The sequence below is a fragment of the Diorhabda sublineata genome, chromosome X, assembly GCF_026230105.1.
Source record: "Diorhabda sublineata isolate icDioSubl1.1 chromosome X, icDioSubl1.1, whole genome shotgun sequence".
Taxonomy (NCBI): Eukaryota; Metazoa; Arthropoda; class Insecta; order Coleoptera; family Chrysomelidae; genus Diorhabda; species Diorhabda sublineata.
The window spans coordinates 31,183,596-31,199,672 of record NC_079485.1 but is presented as its reverse complement, the minus strand read 5'-3'; the positions used below and the strand labels follow the sequence as shown (position 1 = coordinate 31,199,672).

The following is a 16,077-nucleotide window of genomic DNA, read 5'->3' as shown; positions in this document are numbered from 1 at the left end:
ACTAAGGCCTAATTAAAGCCTCGCACCTCACGGTGTCTCCCACCCTCTCTTGCATCAGCATAAGATTTGGTTGATCGAAAAATATCGCTGATAAAGATTGAACCAAGCAAATCTGGTTGGTTAGTGGGCAGGCCGTGTTCATTAAGAAAAAGCCCTGATTTTGATCGTTTTTTAAAAACCCGAAACGTCTTGATAGTTAAGCGCATGTTAGGGGTGGTGCGAAACTTCATAGCCGCTGTGGAGTGGAGTAGAATCTTAATTCCATTCATATCTGGTAGTTGCGCCGAAACTTTCGAGGACGCAGAGCGTGTGTCGAACTGCTGCTCGCCAGCCCGGTCACGTTGTCGACGATATCGTTTTTGTTTGGACTGTAGATATGAAGTAAACGTACGTGTTAGTTTTGGTTCAGTTTTTTATATTTTTTGACGATGGACTTTCAAAGTGCTATGGAAACGTTTGCAGAGGCTTGGGTGGCTGCTAACACTAAAGGGGCACCTCTTACGGAAGTTGCTACACAGGTACCACAACATATTTACCAAATATCAACAATAGCGTACCCTAACAAAGTATTTTTTAATTGCATTAGATTATATGTATATATATATATATATATATATATATATATATTTCTATAACAAAAATATACAAATTTTTAAATAATCAATGGACGATTTATAAATATTATGTAGCTAAAAATTATGATTTTATATTATTTTTTTTTCTAATCAAAATATGAACAAATAATTATTAATTTATGCATAAAGTTATTTATTACGACCCAATTATTTAAAATAAAAATGATAACTATTAAAATTATCTAACGATATTTCTATCAAGTGCATAAGTAATGTCTAATTTATTTTATTTTTCTTATAAATCGTAGTACATAAAGAGTCAAGAAAAAATAACTGATGCTTAAAAAATATCACCAAAAACAAATTGCATTTTCAAAATAATTTGTATTTATTTGTACCAGCTAGTACTGATACATTCATCTTATTGAAAATATTTATAAATAAGGGGGGCTATTATTCGAAACTCAAATTTTTCCAATAAATTACTCTAAATTGGATATTTTGACATTATTTATAATTTTATTTACAGTTTAATGAGTTAGTGATTTATAATATTGTTATTGATTTGTATTGAAATTAATGTATATATATATTTTTAATCACGACAATGTTGATGATAATTTTATTCGATTATTTGATCTTCTTTGAGTAATACTAAAAAACAATTAAATAAATAGAAAAAAAAATTAAAGTGAAATTATTTTTTTTAAATTTTCTAAAATTCAAATATTTGATGCCATATTAGTGTGTTTTATTAATTTTTTTAAAAGTAGATAGTTTGGTAGGAAAAATCGGAAAAATGAATGGGACCGATTATCTCCAACAATTTTATTATTTTTATGTAAACTCAAAACTTATCAAACCAGGAAATTCTCTCTATCTTAAATTAATGACAATTCTCAAATTTCGAGACTAAGTCAAATCAGGTAACATTGAAAAGATCATTTATCCACTCCACGTGGGTATTACAACATTTCGCTTTTCGCTCTGCTCGATTCATTAAGGTCTACTTTTAATACTAGAAGTTATTTTGTATATTTTTCATTTTTACATTCTCAAAATATAAATAATTCATTCATTTGAAGTAATATACAATTCTTACTATTTTTATAAATGTTTTTACTTCATCGTGTAACAACTTTTTTCAATATCGATAGTGGACGCGGCGGAGGGAATCCATTTTTGCAATTCTGATAAATTATATTCCCTTTAATACCAGGACTCGATCCGTCCGCTCAAAATCCTAGTTAATCCAGGATTGAACTAATCTGAGATTACCGTTACCAGATATTGCTGAAAATTCAGAGGAATCGATTGCTTTGTCCAACGTTGAGCACATCACATATTTTTTCTCTAAAAATGAAAGTTGGAAACTATGCGAATCCAGAGATATTTGTATCAAAAAGTGGCTTTGGATTTTGAAGAGGTTTTTGTAAACTAATCATGGATTTTTGGTTGGGTAGAGCAGTCACGTATCATCCGATGTTTGACGAAATATTTAAACAAATTGATGATTGTGCTATGGGAGCTTCCATTTCAAATGTTATAGCACGATTAGTAACAAAAGATAATGAGGAAACTGTCTTAAGCAACCCCATGTCTTTATACGTTATGAACAAAATGAAATTGAAAATAAAAAAAACTAAAGTTCAATCCACAATCGAAATAATTTTCTTGGTGTCACATTCTAAAAATTAACTCTAACTTATATAAATTGAAATAGTGTTTAAAGTTGAAAGATGAATGCTTTAACTATATAAAGTTGTTAATTTTTGAAACCTCAATGAAGGGTGTCTCCATGCAGGCATGGCTTTCGTCCCCCTTCTTGTGTGTACTCTGCAGTTCCTGTTACTACAAATAATTCCACGGTCGACTAACAACGCTGAAAATCCATGTTTCCATTACACTAATATTAAATATTTTTTCACATCTAGCTTAGACGAAATGTAATTAGTGAAAGGTTATTTTGAATATTTGCTAAAATTCTTTCCATTCCGATAAGATACTTGCAATAATAATTTTAGTGTTAATTCTTTATATCGCAATCTCTTTGGACTTTGGCACATATTGATGATTACAACTTACTTGCTATATCGATGAATTGATTTGTTAATTCGACCTAAGAACTGATTAAGATACTAGAAAACATGTATACTGAAAATAATGTATTATTAAATATAATATTTTTTAAATGATAATATCTTGAAAAGAAGTCAAAACATTTGAAGAAACAATCTCCTTTTTTAACGATATATTAAGTTCAAATTTTTACTCAAGTTTATATAATAGAAAAAACTAATTTAATAAATGTTATACTGATATTGTTTTCAAATTCGTTTCATCATTATCGGTTTTTATTTCCACGATTATGGCTAATGCATTATGATCTACACAATTTGGTGGGTCCTTCCTCTTCGCTTCTATTTTACTTTTTTTCTTCTGATAATGCCTATCCAATTCGAATGTTGCCGACAAGGATAGATACTCTAACTTTGTTGGCTATTGCCCGAAATAATTCTGTGGTAGTTAAGTAGTAAACCATTGCCTAGATTTTTGGAGTCAAGTGTTTCTTCTCGATCTCGGTCCTCTATGAGATATTTTGCATTGAATAATTAACTGTAGCAAGTATATCAATTTTAATTCCTTTCCATGTTTCCATGAAAATATTTCAATTTTCTATTTTTTTAGTAGTATTATTGGTATCCCATGTTTTATTGTTGAGTCTGTAGTATTTCGGAATTGGTAACCCTTCCTTCCTTGATATTCTGTCCGCTCTGTAATTTTTCTAAGCATTATTCTCAATATCTATCTTATACATAGTAATTTTTGGGTGTTTATGAATTGTGATATATTTTGTCCTCCATTTCATCACTTTTGTCTGTTAAAGTTCCATATATTGCAGTGCCCAGCTCTATAATTGTTTAGGGTCTAATATTTTAAAATCATCTTCTTTTTATGTCATAATGCTATTTAACATTTATCGATTCCAACCAATGATTTTCTTTTATACCTCTTCTTCCATTCAAACTTATCACTTCAAAAATGAGTCATTCTTAAATCTGGGCACTTCAGTTTTTTGGGTAACTTATACTATACTCTCTTCTTATATATATTTTGTTTTATCTTTATTGATCTACATACTGAATTTTCGTACTTCCCTGTTAATTTTCAATTTTTATTTGTATTTGTTTTTATCGCTACTTCATTTGTCTACGAGGTCTGGCTATTAAATAACGAGACTGAGCGCACCCTAAGCGAGTGGGGTAAAAACGAGTAGTGCATTGGGTATCTATCTTGATATCGTGTCTCAAAACACGTTTCCGTCACTATTATAGTATTTGTGAGTAGCGGTTTGAAACGAATGTGTTTTTTTCTCGCGGAGCAACGTATCAATTTCAAATTTCTCGTTGAATTGAAAAAAACTCCGACTGAGTGCTATAAATTGTTAGGCAAGAGGCCTATGGGGACAATTCTCTATCTCGTGCGCGTGTTTTTTAGTGGTCTCAGCTCTTTAGTGAAGGCCGAGGGAGCACTGAAGATGACCAGCGCCCAGGCCGCCCTGTGACTGTTCCAAATCCGGAAACAGTGACAAAATCAACCAAATTGTGCGTGTAGTTCGCCGAATGAGCATCTGGATAATTGCCGAGGCTGTAAACGTCGATAAAGAAACGGTTAGAAAAAATTTACCCGCCAAAAGCTCCTACGTCAACGGGTCTGCTCAGATTTCCTTGAAATGTTAGAAAGATTGGAATAAGATCTGCTTCGAAAGGGACCCAATTTGAGTCGATGGATGTGGTAAAGCAAAAAACGACAGAGCTCCTGAAGGCCCTCACCAAAGAAGACTTCCAGCACTTCTTCGATCAATGGTAAAAACGTATGGAAAGGTGTGGGGCGAGGGAAGGGAAATATATTGAAGGGGAGCATTCGAATGTATAATAATTTTTATAACGAATCCCTTTTTTGTAACCAGTCTCGTTATTTAATACTCAGACCTTCTCATTATGCCGATACTTTTAAAATCTTAGATATTCTGCTGTATTAATTCGAAAGTTTATTCTATTAATTGTCGACTGCCGTTTCAGTAGTCTCTTAGAATTTTTCTCTGCGTGTATTTATACACTTTAATTAATTACACTGGCAAATATTTCTTACAGCACATTTAGTAATGTCTATATTTTGAACAGTATTCCTTTTTCATGCTGATGTTTTTTAACATTGAGTTGTGTCATTTCTCATTTTCTTTCTTCACATTAAGTTTAAATCTTCCCCATTCTGTATCTGCCAGTTTGTCAAATTTCCAGCATCTTCTCTTCATTTTGTTCATCATAACAATTCAATAATTATCCCTCTACTTAATCGCCCCTTATTATTTTTCAATTTTTTTTCCTGTTTTAAAGTTTAGAAGAAGAAATATACGAATTTTTGGGTTAATCCTAAGATTTGTATTCATAATAAATATGGAAACATCACGGGGAAAATAAATGTTGAGAATGAATAGTATGACAAAATTCGAAGTAGTTGTTTTACTCAAATATTTCTGCTTCGTATTGAAATAACTATTCCAGAAATATTACAGTTCGAAGTTCGAAATATCTGTGACATATTTAAAATAGAAGAAGATGAGGTCTAGAAAAAAGATTTTTGGAAATAACCCTAACAATAAATATGAACCTTTACAGTTCTACAGGTAAATGTTTTCTTTCAACTTATTAAAAAGAAATACAAATTCAACTCTGGTATATAAACGAAACCAAATAAATACATATCCATCCGGGATTTTTATTTTTTTAATTTATTCTTTAAAATCACATATTTTTTCATACATTTGTGAAAGTATAAAATATTTTTCAAATAATTAGATAATGGGGTAAATCAATTGGTTGGAGAGATTTGTCAGGTTTGTGCAGTTTTTCATTTTCTTTGTATCTGATGGAGAAATGATAAGTTTTTCTTCTTAAGATCAAATGATACTGAACACACTATTTACACTGTCACTACACCAACACTTACAGTTACACTGTCTGATGCGCGTTTCGATAACCAAGTCCCTTCTTCAGAGACTAAAGAAAAACAGTTTACCTTCATTTTTAAAACTAATTTTCTATCAAAATAGACCTGCAATCAAAAAGATTTGTCAAGATAAACAAAAAGGTCTAAGAGCTAAAAAGTTAAAGAAATTGATTTATATACTTCGATTATTGATTATTAAATAAGACAGAGTGAAAATTACCTGTTCATAACGATATTTTAATTAAAAATAGTTATCACAAATCTAAAAAATAATCAATTTAATTATGCTCATCAAAGTTAATTTGTGATATAAAATAATTCCAAATATTTTCAGTTTTCCCATTGCAGTATTATCACATAGTAACATTAAATATAATAATTATGAAAAGTTGTAAACGGCTCTATATATCCATTAAGTAATATTTTTTTTTGAATATATGTTTCGATTAATTTTTAATTAAAAAATAGTAAATTGTATATTAAGTAGGTTCAATCAAACCTTGACTGGTTTATGAATATTTATATAAAGTACTATAACAAGTGCTTAATTTTCAGCTATATTTAGCTTAACGAGTTCTATAAATTATCTGATAATCATAGTTCAGTTTTCCTTAGTTTCCATACAAAAAGGAAATTATTAAAAAAACATATTTGTCCTCAATTATTATAATTGCAAGGATAAATAATACTATATCTTCTTCTTCTTTTCTAATTTCATAAAACTTCTCGTGTAGATGAAATTGAAAAATGTTTTTGCAATAGTACATAACATTTTATTATAAATTTGTGACACCTTGGCTTCAACCTCGTTTAAGTGTGGGGATCAAAGGTAAGTACTTTATTCTAGTAATAAATAGTTATTAGAAGTATATTAAATATGTGATCCTATATCAAAAAGCAATTGTAATTATAAAATATAAATAATACTAATGCATTATATCAGCAAATTACTTCGACATATTGTCATAAAAACGTCAATAAGTTATTATTGTAGCGTACGCAAGTTAACGATAATTGTTATATTAAATGTTAATTAATTATCAGTGACTAAATGTAAATAGAAATAATGGCTTCCATTATAACAGTGGCGTAGACAATAACGCTAGGAAAAAATTCTGTAAACAATTATTGGATGCTACAGTTAAACATGAGTATTATAATTAATTAAATCACATAAATAAAAAAGAATAAGAAGAGGAACGAAGAAAGAAGTTATAGAAGCGATCAAATGAATCAAAAAAGGAAAAGCTGCCGAATACGAGAAAATAACATCCGAAATGTTAAAAGCTATGAGAGGAAGAGAGGTTTAGATTTATTTACAAAAATATGCAACATATGCAAAGATACCAAAAGACTGCAGACTGAGGAATAGCTTCAAACACTAGAAACAAATTGATACCAAAAGTAGAAAATAAACTAAATGATCCACACCTAATTTGCAAGACTATTCTGATCACAGACGTAAGTAAGATAATGTGGTAGTTTGATTCCATATTTATAGATCTTCTTCTTTCTTCCATAATAGGTCTAACGCTTTTTTCGATATATTTTCTCATTCTGGCTCTAGATTATCACTCCATCTCTTCCGTGGTCGACATCTACTCCATGTCCATTACTTGCTATTTTTACCAGTCTATCGTCTGCCATTCGACTTATATGTTGATTCCATTCCATTGTTTACGCTGTGATACCCATTAGTTAATATTCTCTACGTCACAATATCATCTGATATTTTCGCTTTTTCCGTGGTCTAGTACTGTTTTTCCCGAGATCCGTCTAAGAATTTTCTGGTCTTGTTTCTGATGTATAAGTCATTATAGGTCTGATTGTCGCTTTGTAAATTCGTGTCTTTGTTTCTTGTCTTAGCTTACAGTGGAGACAATCATATTATACTGTTCTCCTGTGAGATTAAAGGTAATCAGTAATCTTTGAAGATCATCTTCATTTTTGACTCATACCATCAGCAAACATCTAAGATTTTTCAAAAAGAGCAAATTATATAAAATATTGGACAAAAATTGATGGAAAAAAATTATTTTTTCTTAGAATGAGTGCATTTTTGGTATTAGGTTCAAAATAATTGAAAAATTGCGATACGAGTTTAGGCGTTTACGAGTTTTCTGAGGAAAAAATTGTGATAGGAAAAATATGTCATGGAAATGAAATTATTTATTGGCCAACTAAATCTCCAATTTATGAAAACATTTAATATTGTGTTTGAATTTAATACAGAAAAGGATTTTATTTCTATCTACACCAAAATACCTATATTTTGAACAGTGTAATAAAATAAATATCTTTATTAGGGGCTATAAAATAAACTTTTTTCAACAAAAGTTAGTGAGACTATGGAATTCAAAATCAGACCATAAATATGATTTTTATATTTTACTGAAACCATTTTAGAAATATCCATTCTTGAGCTACCACTTCACTCGTTAGTTAAGATGGATTCAAAATCTGATCTTTTCGCCCAAATTATATATTTCTATAGTTAACTTAAAAATATTTCGTCTCGACTACAATTGGCTACTTACCCTATAGTTGGTGACCTAAATAGTACAGGTAAGTATTTAAGACGCACTTAAATCCTTACAATAGATAATCATCAGAATAATTTTTAATTGTTTCATAATATCCAGTATTTAATCACATTTTTTTTTAAATTTCTGTATTTCCGTATTTTTTTAAACAGGTATTTTGGTTATTATATAATGCAATTATTTGTTTCGCCATTGGGTAAAAATGTGCAAAATTGATTATAAAAGATTGGAATTCAATTCTTTGTTACAGATAAATTAATTTCCGTAATGGATACACAATATCTTTGGATCATTTTAATGTGTTCTGACCGCCACTGGTGTCATAGATGATTTTTAATAATAACCTGCTACTGCTTGTACTTGAAACTCTTGAAAAAATTAACTAAATTACAATATCGAGGCGACAAGCTATATATCATAAAATTCATTAGATTTGATTATATTTACAAAGTCCAATAGTTAATGCAAGGTATCATCATCAATTTAGTAACAGGATTTCTAATAAAGAAATATAAAGTGAGAAAATAATATTTGAAATAATTAATAAAATTGTTGAGTACACCGCCTTGGACAATAAAAAGCTCACAACATGTGACAAACATCGCACCAACCATACGGTAATCAAAAAACACTTAATACACATACACTTACCGTAAAAATATATGTCCAAAACTCCAAATTCCTCCAGCTCCATCTACAAATCGTTGCTTCGATGCTCATACTCAACAAGTTCCTTTAGCTGAATCGCAAACTTCACACCACAAGTTTGTGGTGATCAAAATTAAACAAGAACTGCATTATATACAAGATAACAACAAAAAAATGCAACTCTTAACCCTAAAACATAAAGTGCTTCAAATGGTCAACGTCTATATACAAAGCTTCTTGAAGTACTACTGAAAAATCGATTTCCTAACGCGTCTCTGCCTAACTGACCCATAGCTACTTCCATGGTAAAACTGCACCTAAATGTAGCAACTGTAATTGCAAATTGACTATAAAACACATAATCGCAGAATGTGCTTCTTGTAACGCAGAAAAATGGAATTGTTACAATCGAATTTATTTGGTTTTGCATCTGGAGGTCTCGGTTTACCACCAACACGGTTTTTAGTTTGATGAAGGAGTGGTGTAATATCATCGGTATTGAAACTAAACTTAAAATTGATAAAATTAAAAATTAACCGGTGTTCTACCAATGTCTACAGCTAAATTACCTATCTTCAAATCAAAATATGAAGACCTACGGTAATTAAAAAAGATTATAATACATTCTATCACAAAACTAATTGATAAATACCGATCTAATTATTCGAAGAAATTCAACGGAAGGTATTTTGAAATATTTCCATGTTATGTTTTAGTAGATAACGAAGACTATGATGATAAGGTAGCAGACACTAACTTTAATTGCGCTGACAACAGTAATTTTATTCATGATTGTAGTTCTAATAATAAATAAGAATTGGTTTTCAGATTTTTATATAGGATCGTCAAAAAATCTTACTTAAATTCCAACAAATTGTGTTATAAAGAACATTTATGTCCGGTTCGGCCGTTTTAAATTGTCTAATGAAAAAAAAGTAGCTAAAAACTGTAAAACACGATCTCTCTTATTCTTCAAGATTTTTCTTGAAGAAATTTTTGCAAATAACAAAAGAGATAACAACCTGTGCTATATTGGTTGGTGAATTGAAAATGGCCAATTTCTCACCAAAGAAGTATTGACCAACTTTTCTTTCTAATTTCGTCCTGCAATCTGGTAAATTGTATAATCAGTATAATACTGAATCGAAAGTTTCAACATGCTTCAAACTTTCATAGTATAGTTACCTCGGTTCGCATTCCGCACTTTTTGACATTAATATTCTATTGAGAAATGGATACATTTGATTATGTTTGAACATTGTATCGCAGATTTCGGCACGGATAATTAAATTTCAAGCGTTTTCTACAGTATGATCAATCATTCAAACTTTCCAACAGGAACTTCTTCACAAAATGAAAAGAACGTTCTCAATACAAATAGTGGGTCTTTACAACACCATCTACTGTAAAAGCTGGTAAATAGTTTTTACATAAACTATTATTATACAAACCTAAAAATTCGCTTCGATTTAATAGTAAATATATAATTTTTTTTTCTCTGTCTCTCTCTGACATTTCCGCGTCTCTGACCGCAAGTACTTTACATTTTAGGTCAAATATTGATAAGTCCTTCGTCTTATCCTTAAAGGAAAACTATAAAGTGCGGATGAAGGTAATCTTATTACCTGCTTAAAGTTTCTTAAATGTAGTTAACTCCCCGCAGAGACCGTGACAAAGGAATCAGAGTAACCACGTCTCTTTCGGATAATAGAATATATTTTAATGTGTAAATAATTATCAGATGCCTCTAATATGATATATTCCAATATATTAAGGGCTGTTTTCAACTTTCTCGTAATCCTGAGAAAAGTTATTACAGTAGATCAGCCTCCAATATTTATATGATCTAATTCGATACAAAATTCGTTTCCCTACGACCACTTATGAAAATGATAGATTGAACACACATTTTTACCTAAGAAAGTAGCTTTATCACACATGTATTAAAAAATAACAAAACATACATGTATTGAAATGCTTCTTTTTCTTATGTTATATATAGTCTCGAACGATAGAGGGAATACGCGAATACAATATGAATTTGGCTGGGTGCCGAAAAGCAAAAGGCCAAATTTAAGAGGTCTGAAGAAGTAGACAATATGATTTTTTGAGGTTATATTAGTGTTCTTTTTCTGTTCTTTAGTTATAAAATATTTCATAATCATTCTTTTTATTGGAGTGAAATTTTGAAAATTTATGTTTTTTATTTGTTAACAGTCTGCATCCAAATCTTCAAAGTTAAAAGACATATTTTTTTCAAGGTAGAGCTTTAAGCTCTTAATCAGTGAGTAGTAGTTGAATAAATTGGGTCTTCATATGATCATTATCTAAATATTTTTTATTATAAAAATTGTGAAAAAGAAAAGTACAACTACAATGATCAAATAAAAAGTCTAGAAAAGACAAAACCACTTGAAGATTGGAAAATGTATAAACAAATATTATGAAATGTGGGAACGACACGTTGATGTTGATGGCGTTGATAATATTTTAATTTAATAATTAATGCAGATTAGATTTAATCATAGAAATATGAAGAATGCGATACCCAAATTGTTAAATCATATTTATCCAACCAATAGAGTTTATAAAGTTGCAAGCTAAATTTTAGAAAAGTGATAACACGAAATAATTTTTAAGCGAACAAATCTGCGTAAGTTTAGTGAAAAATACTGAAAACTGTAAGGATGTACAGGGCATATCCACAAAGTAAGAATATATAAAAAAGTATGAGGATTCAGAAAAAAATTTTCCACGAGAATTTTCCAAGAAACAAGTTTCCCAAGAAGCCACGGATGCCAGTAAAGCTGTTAGGTATGATTTGGCAAGACTTGCCTGTAGCTTTGCTCCCATTTGCCGACCCCGCGAGCTATCTACAACATTCATTCTTGTCTTGGTACCTGTGAAAGATGGAGATTTTCACGCCAGATGCGAATTACGTCTCACACCCCCCTTATAGTGATTACCATCTCTTCTATGAAAGAAACACTTTTATGTTCACATTTGACAAACCACAAAGAACTGAAAACATGCATTGATCTAAACGGCGATTATGTCCAAATATAGAGGAAAGTCTAGGCTTTCCAAACATGTATTATTTGATATCAATAAACATGGTTTTCAATATAACTCGTACATATTTTCCGAAAAACTTTAGGCACTTGTTATGGCCAAGTACAAGTTTTTGTATGTTTTCTTCATAGTTTGCCGCCTGTATTTTCAACCATGTGTTAACATGTTCTTCATCATCGTTGAAATGTCATAGATTTTAGGTGTGAGAGAAGATGAAAGTCGCTAGGAGCGATGTTTGGGATGTACTAATGATGATCAAACAAGTCTCAGTCACATTCATGTAGAAGTTTTTTTGTCACGTCCGCCGTTTGATGAGGGCGGGCATTATCGTGACAAAAACAACACTTTTTGACAGTTATCTCAATGGACTTGTCCTAAAAAACGGCGCACATCAGTTTTCGAGGTGTCAAGATTTGCTTAGGCTTAACTTTCATTGGAGACGAAGTGTGTCTTCATTCCATTGATTATCGATTAGGGTTTGGGGTAACGTAAGAGACTAAAATTTCTTCCCCTGTCATTATACAAAAAATAAAATCATCACCATCATCACAGCGTTTCAAAAACTGAAATGCACAACAATTCGTTGTTTTTTATACCTATAGTTTTGTAAGAATTTTGGCTATTCAACATTAGTTTTCGGAATTTGAGATTTTCAGCAAAGTTACTAATTGTGAACTTAAAATTTTGCTTAGGCTTTTCTACAATTGCGTAAACCAAATTGTCATTAACCAAAGACGGGCGTCCACATCGTTCTTTAGATCCGTCATCGAACGGTCTGGATCACTGATAGCATTTTGTCTGCAAACCTCGCAGATTTGATGAAAAATTTCACTGCCGCGATCGCGATCGCAACGCTGGCGATGATAGAAATAGAAACCATACTCATATTGTGGATATACCTCGTATTAAATAAAAAAATAGTTGGTTAAGATGTTGTATACCTGTATGAGGGACGGTTAGGATAGTAAATCAGTTCGATTAACATCTTTCAAATAAGATTTATAAAATATAAATGCCAGTATCATGCCGTCGGTAAATATTTGATCTTTTGATATATTATTTATCTATTTGTACTTGTTGCGGATATAAGAAAATCGAAGATTTGTGATTATTCAATTGAGATTAAGACAGAAATACCGCGTTTTTGTATTGTATTTGAACTGATAAACAAATAATTCTCGATAACGTTAAACTTACATCAGTTATCGACTAACCAAACCAAATATTGTTTATTCGAAGTAATAACTAATAATATTAGTTATTACAATCAGTAAACTTTCAGTAAGTCGATGGCATGTTGTACAATTAACACAGGTAATGGGTTAGACGTAACTAATATCCGTTATTTGTATTCTTTCACGATCCATTTCGATCGGCGAATCTTCTGAAGTAAACAATTCGCGCCTCCGACTAGAATACACTCAAACACTGAACAAACGCTGTATCGCCACCTTGAATCCGATATATTACTACACTCACACATGAAGAAGGCGTACTTAAAAAAAAATTAAGGATATACTTTCGTATTTTGAAATCGAATAAAAAATGCGAACATATAAACCACTTTATTAAAATTAAAATTATATTCTTTTATAAATCACAGTTTTTTTATAAATTCACTTTTTCTCGTTAATCATTCCAACTGATATATGAGTTATAGCTACAGAAGAAGTGCGCATGATCGAAATTTCAGCTGTTATCGTGAAATTTTGTGTTAAAAATCCAACGCTTCTGGTACTGTGGAAAAATCAGTAATACCACATCAGATTTAGTTTGTTAGCAACGAATTGTGTATGTCATTCCGTATATTCATTTTTGAAACTTAAGAATTCAATAATTTTGTTAAAACATAATTAAATAAAACACCACATTCCTGAACTTATTCCCCTATGATGAGTGCATAAGTATTCGAAATATTGGCATATATATTAAAAAGAGTACACTTTGGTGTTTAATTTGCCACAATATCACTACGAAAACCTTAATGAACTAATTGGCAAATACTTCCTTTCAATTTACGTACAAATATGGGATACTTTCAAACCATCTCAAGAGGTTATGGTCTTGAAAATTCTAAAAAATATAGCAGAAGATGTTTCTTCATTTCAATTTATTTATATATAATCAAATTTTTTCCCTATAGGATGTAGGGGTGTAAATTTTATTATTGAAATAATTCCTTCTAAATTGTTTCCTTTCCTTTCTATCTTGAGACAATTTTTTCTCTTCCAGCCATGACCTAACCTAACCTAACCTAAATTTATTATTTCTACTGCTCTAACTTTTCTCTTATCCCTGTTTGTAAATACTCAAGAATCACAGCTATTTTTGAGTATTGGCCTGTAAATTTTCTTGCACAGTAATGCTACATCATAGTTATTTTTCTAGCAACGAAATTTATTTATATTATGTCAAAATAAGTAGATAGAAGTGAATTGTTATAGCATCCATGTCTTTTCAACATGACCGAAAATATAATTTATGTCCGAGTCGCAACAACCAACAGTTGCCAAGTTGACATATTCGCCATAGATTGCACCGTGCGATTCCATTCTGTTGTCTAAAAGGAATCTAAATTAAAAGGAAAAGATTCGAGACCGTTAAAGACTTTTAGCACCGTTTCAATCAATGGAAGGTTCGTGTGGAGAGTTGTAGGATTAGAGAAAGGTATATAATAAGAATATATGAATTTAAAATAGAATATTTTATATCGTTAGTCTCATTATTTAATAGCCACATCTTGTATAGACGATATATCTTAACTATGAGTATTTAAGAACAACGATATAAATTAGATTTCACTATTTGTATTCATATTTCGTTATTATCTTATTTTAGACAAAAATTACTTTAATCTCTAAATATTCGAATCACATGAATGAAATTTATATTGAGCTAGGAGGAGACGCCCATGTTGTAGCGAACAGGTCGATGATCCTGTAAAAGTTTTGTGGTCCTGCATGCTTACACAACCGCTGGTAGTTTTTTGCTCAACCAATTCGTAGAAGCTTAAGTTATGGCCAACCTGTCATTCAATGGGTTTGCACTAAAAATGAAGCAAATTTTTAACTCTTGGTTCATTCCAGACACAAATATTTAGTTAATACTAAAGCGGAGAATGGATTTTTTCTATCTCATCTTACAACTTTCAGACGAAATTTATAGAAATAACTGTAATTTGTTTTATCTAATTTTCTATTACTATGATTTTGAAACTAATAAAATTATTATAACATGCAGTTTTATGTCTTTTACTTTGAAAGAGAACTGGGCAACTAATATTAGAGCGTCAAAGTAATTCTGTAATCTTTTTAATACTGTTGTTGCGGAGAATATTTTCCTCTGTCCAGGATGTAGCTGATAATGTGAGATTACAAGTTGCATTGGAAACGGGATCATTCCGTAGTCTCTTTCTATATATTGGCACAATATCTCTATTATTATGTTGCGGAAATAGTGGTAATCCCACTCACCGGATGCGAAATATGATTGCGGATTATCCTGATAATTTTCCACGAGATGTTCTATATCCCAAATTTCACAAGACTTGAAGTTTTGTTATACTGTCATACAGTGCAATCATAAAATAGTACATAGATTTATCATTAGGGTAATAAATATTCTAAAAGAATAGACCTAGTATAGTAAATTTTGTAAAAATATTTATGCACGTGACAAGCTTTACACATTACAAATTAATGCTATGATCCATTTTATTATAGTAGAGCTCGAACCAATACTCAGTCAAATGTCTCAAATTGAGTTTCGTGCTGCTATAGTTTTTTTTTTACCAAAACAAATCAAAAAAAGAATAGAAGTTGTCTACGATGAGAAAAATGCTAAAAAAGTCAGAATAACTCATATAATAGCAATTTTTCGAAATAGGGCCGAAAATGAGATATTAGTTAAATAATCAATTTTATCAAAATTCCTGAACAAAATTTTTAAAACAATATTCTGGAATCATTGAGAAGATTTTCGCAACAAATCAGGAAAACGTTTACAATCGCCTGAAAGTGTGGTGCTAGTTTAGAAACTATTTTTCGCGAAATTTCTGAACGCTAAGATTGGACCAATATAGATGGAATCTAGAACAACACAGAACAACGGCCAGAATCATTATAACTTGAAAATACAATCGTTTATCTCAAAAATCGTTCTAAAACAAAATAGGACAAATCTAGAACAATATTCCATAGGTAGGTACCAACTTCTTGGGAGTTGTAAAA

At 30.6% G+C, this 16,077-nt stretch overlaps 1 protein-coding gene across 1 annotated transcript in view; it reads left to right on the top strand.

The window, feature by feature from the left end:
* Nucleotides 1–218: 218 nt before the first annotated feature.
* The window catches only part of LOC130451692 (uncharacterized), a 70,162-nt gene continuing 54,303 nt past the window's right edge, over nucleotides 219–16,077 (top strand). Inside the window, exon 1 of the mRNA XM_056790875.1 lies at nucleotides 219–518. Coding sequence (XP_056646853.1) covers nucleotides 429–518 — 90 coding nt within the window. The 5' untranslated portion in view covers nucleotides 219–428. The remainder of the gene's footprint in view (nucleotides 519–16,077) is intronic.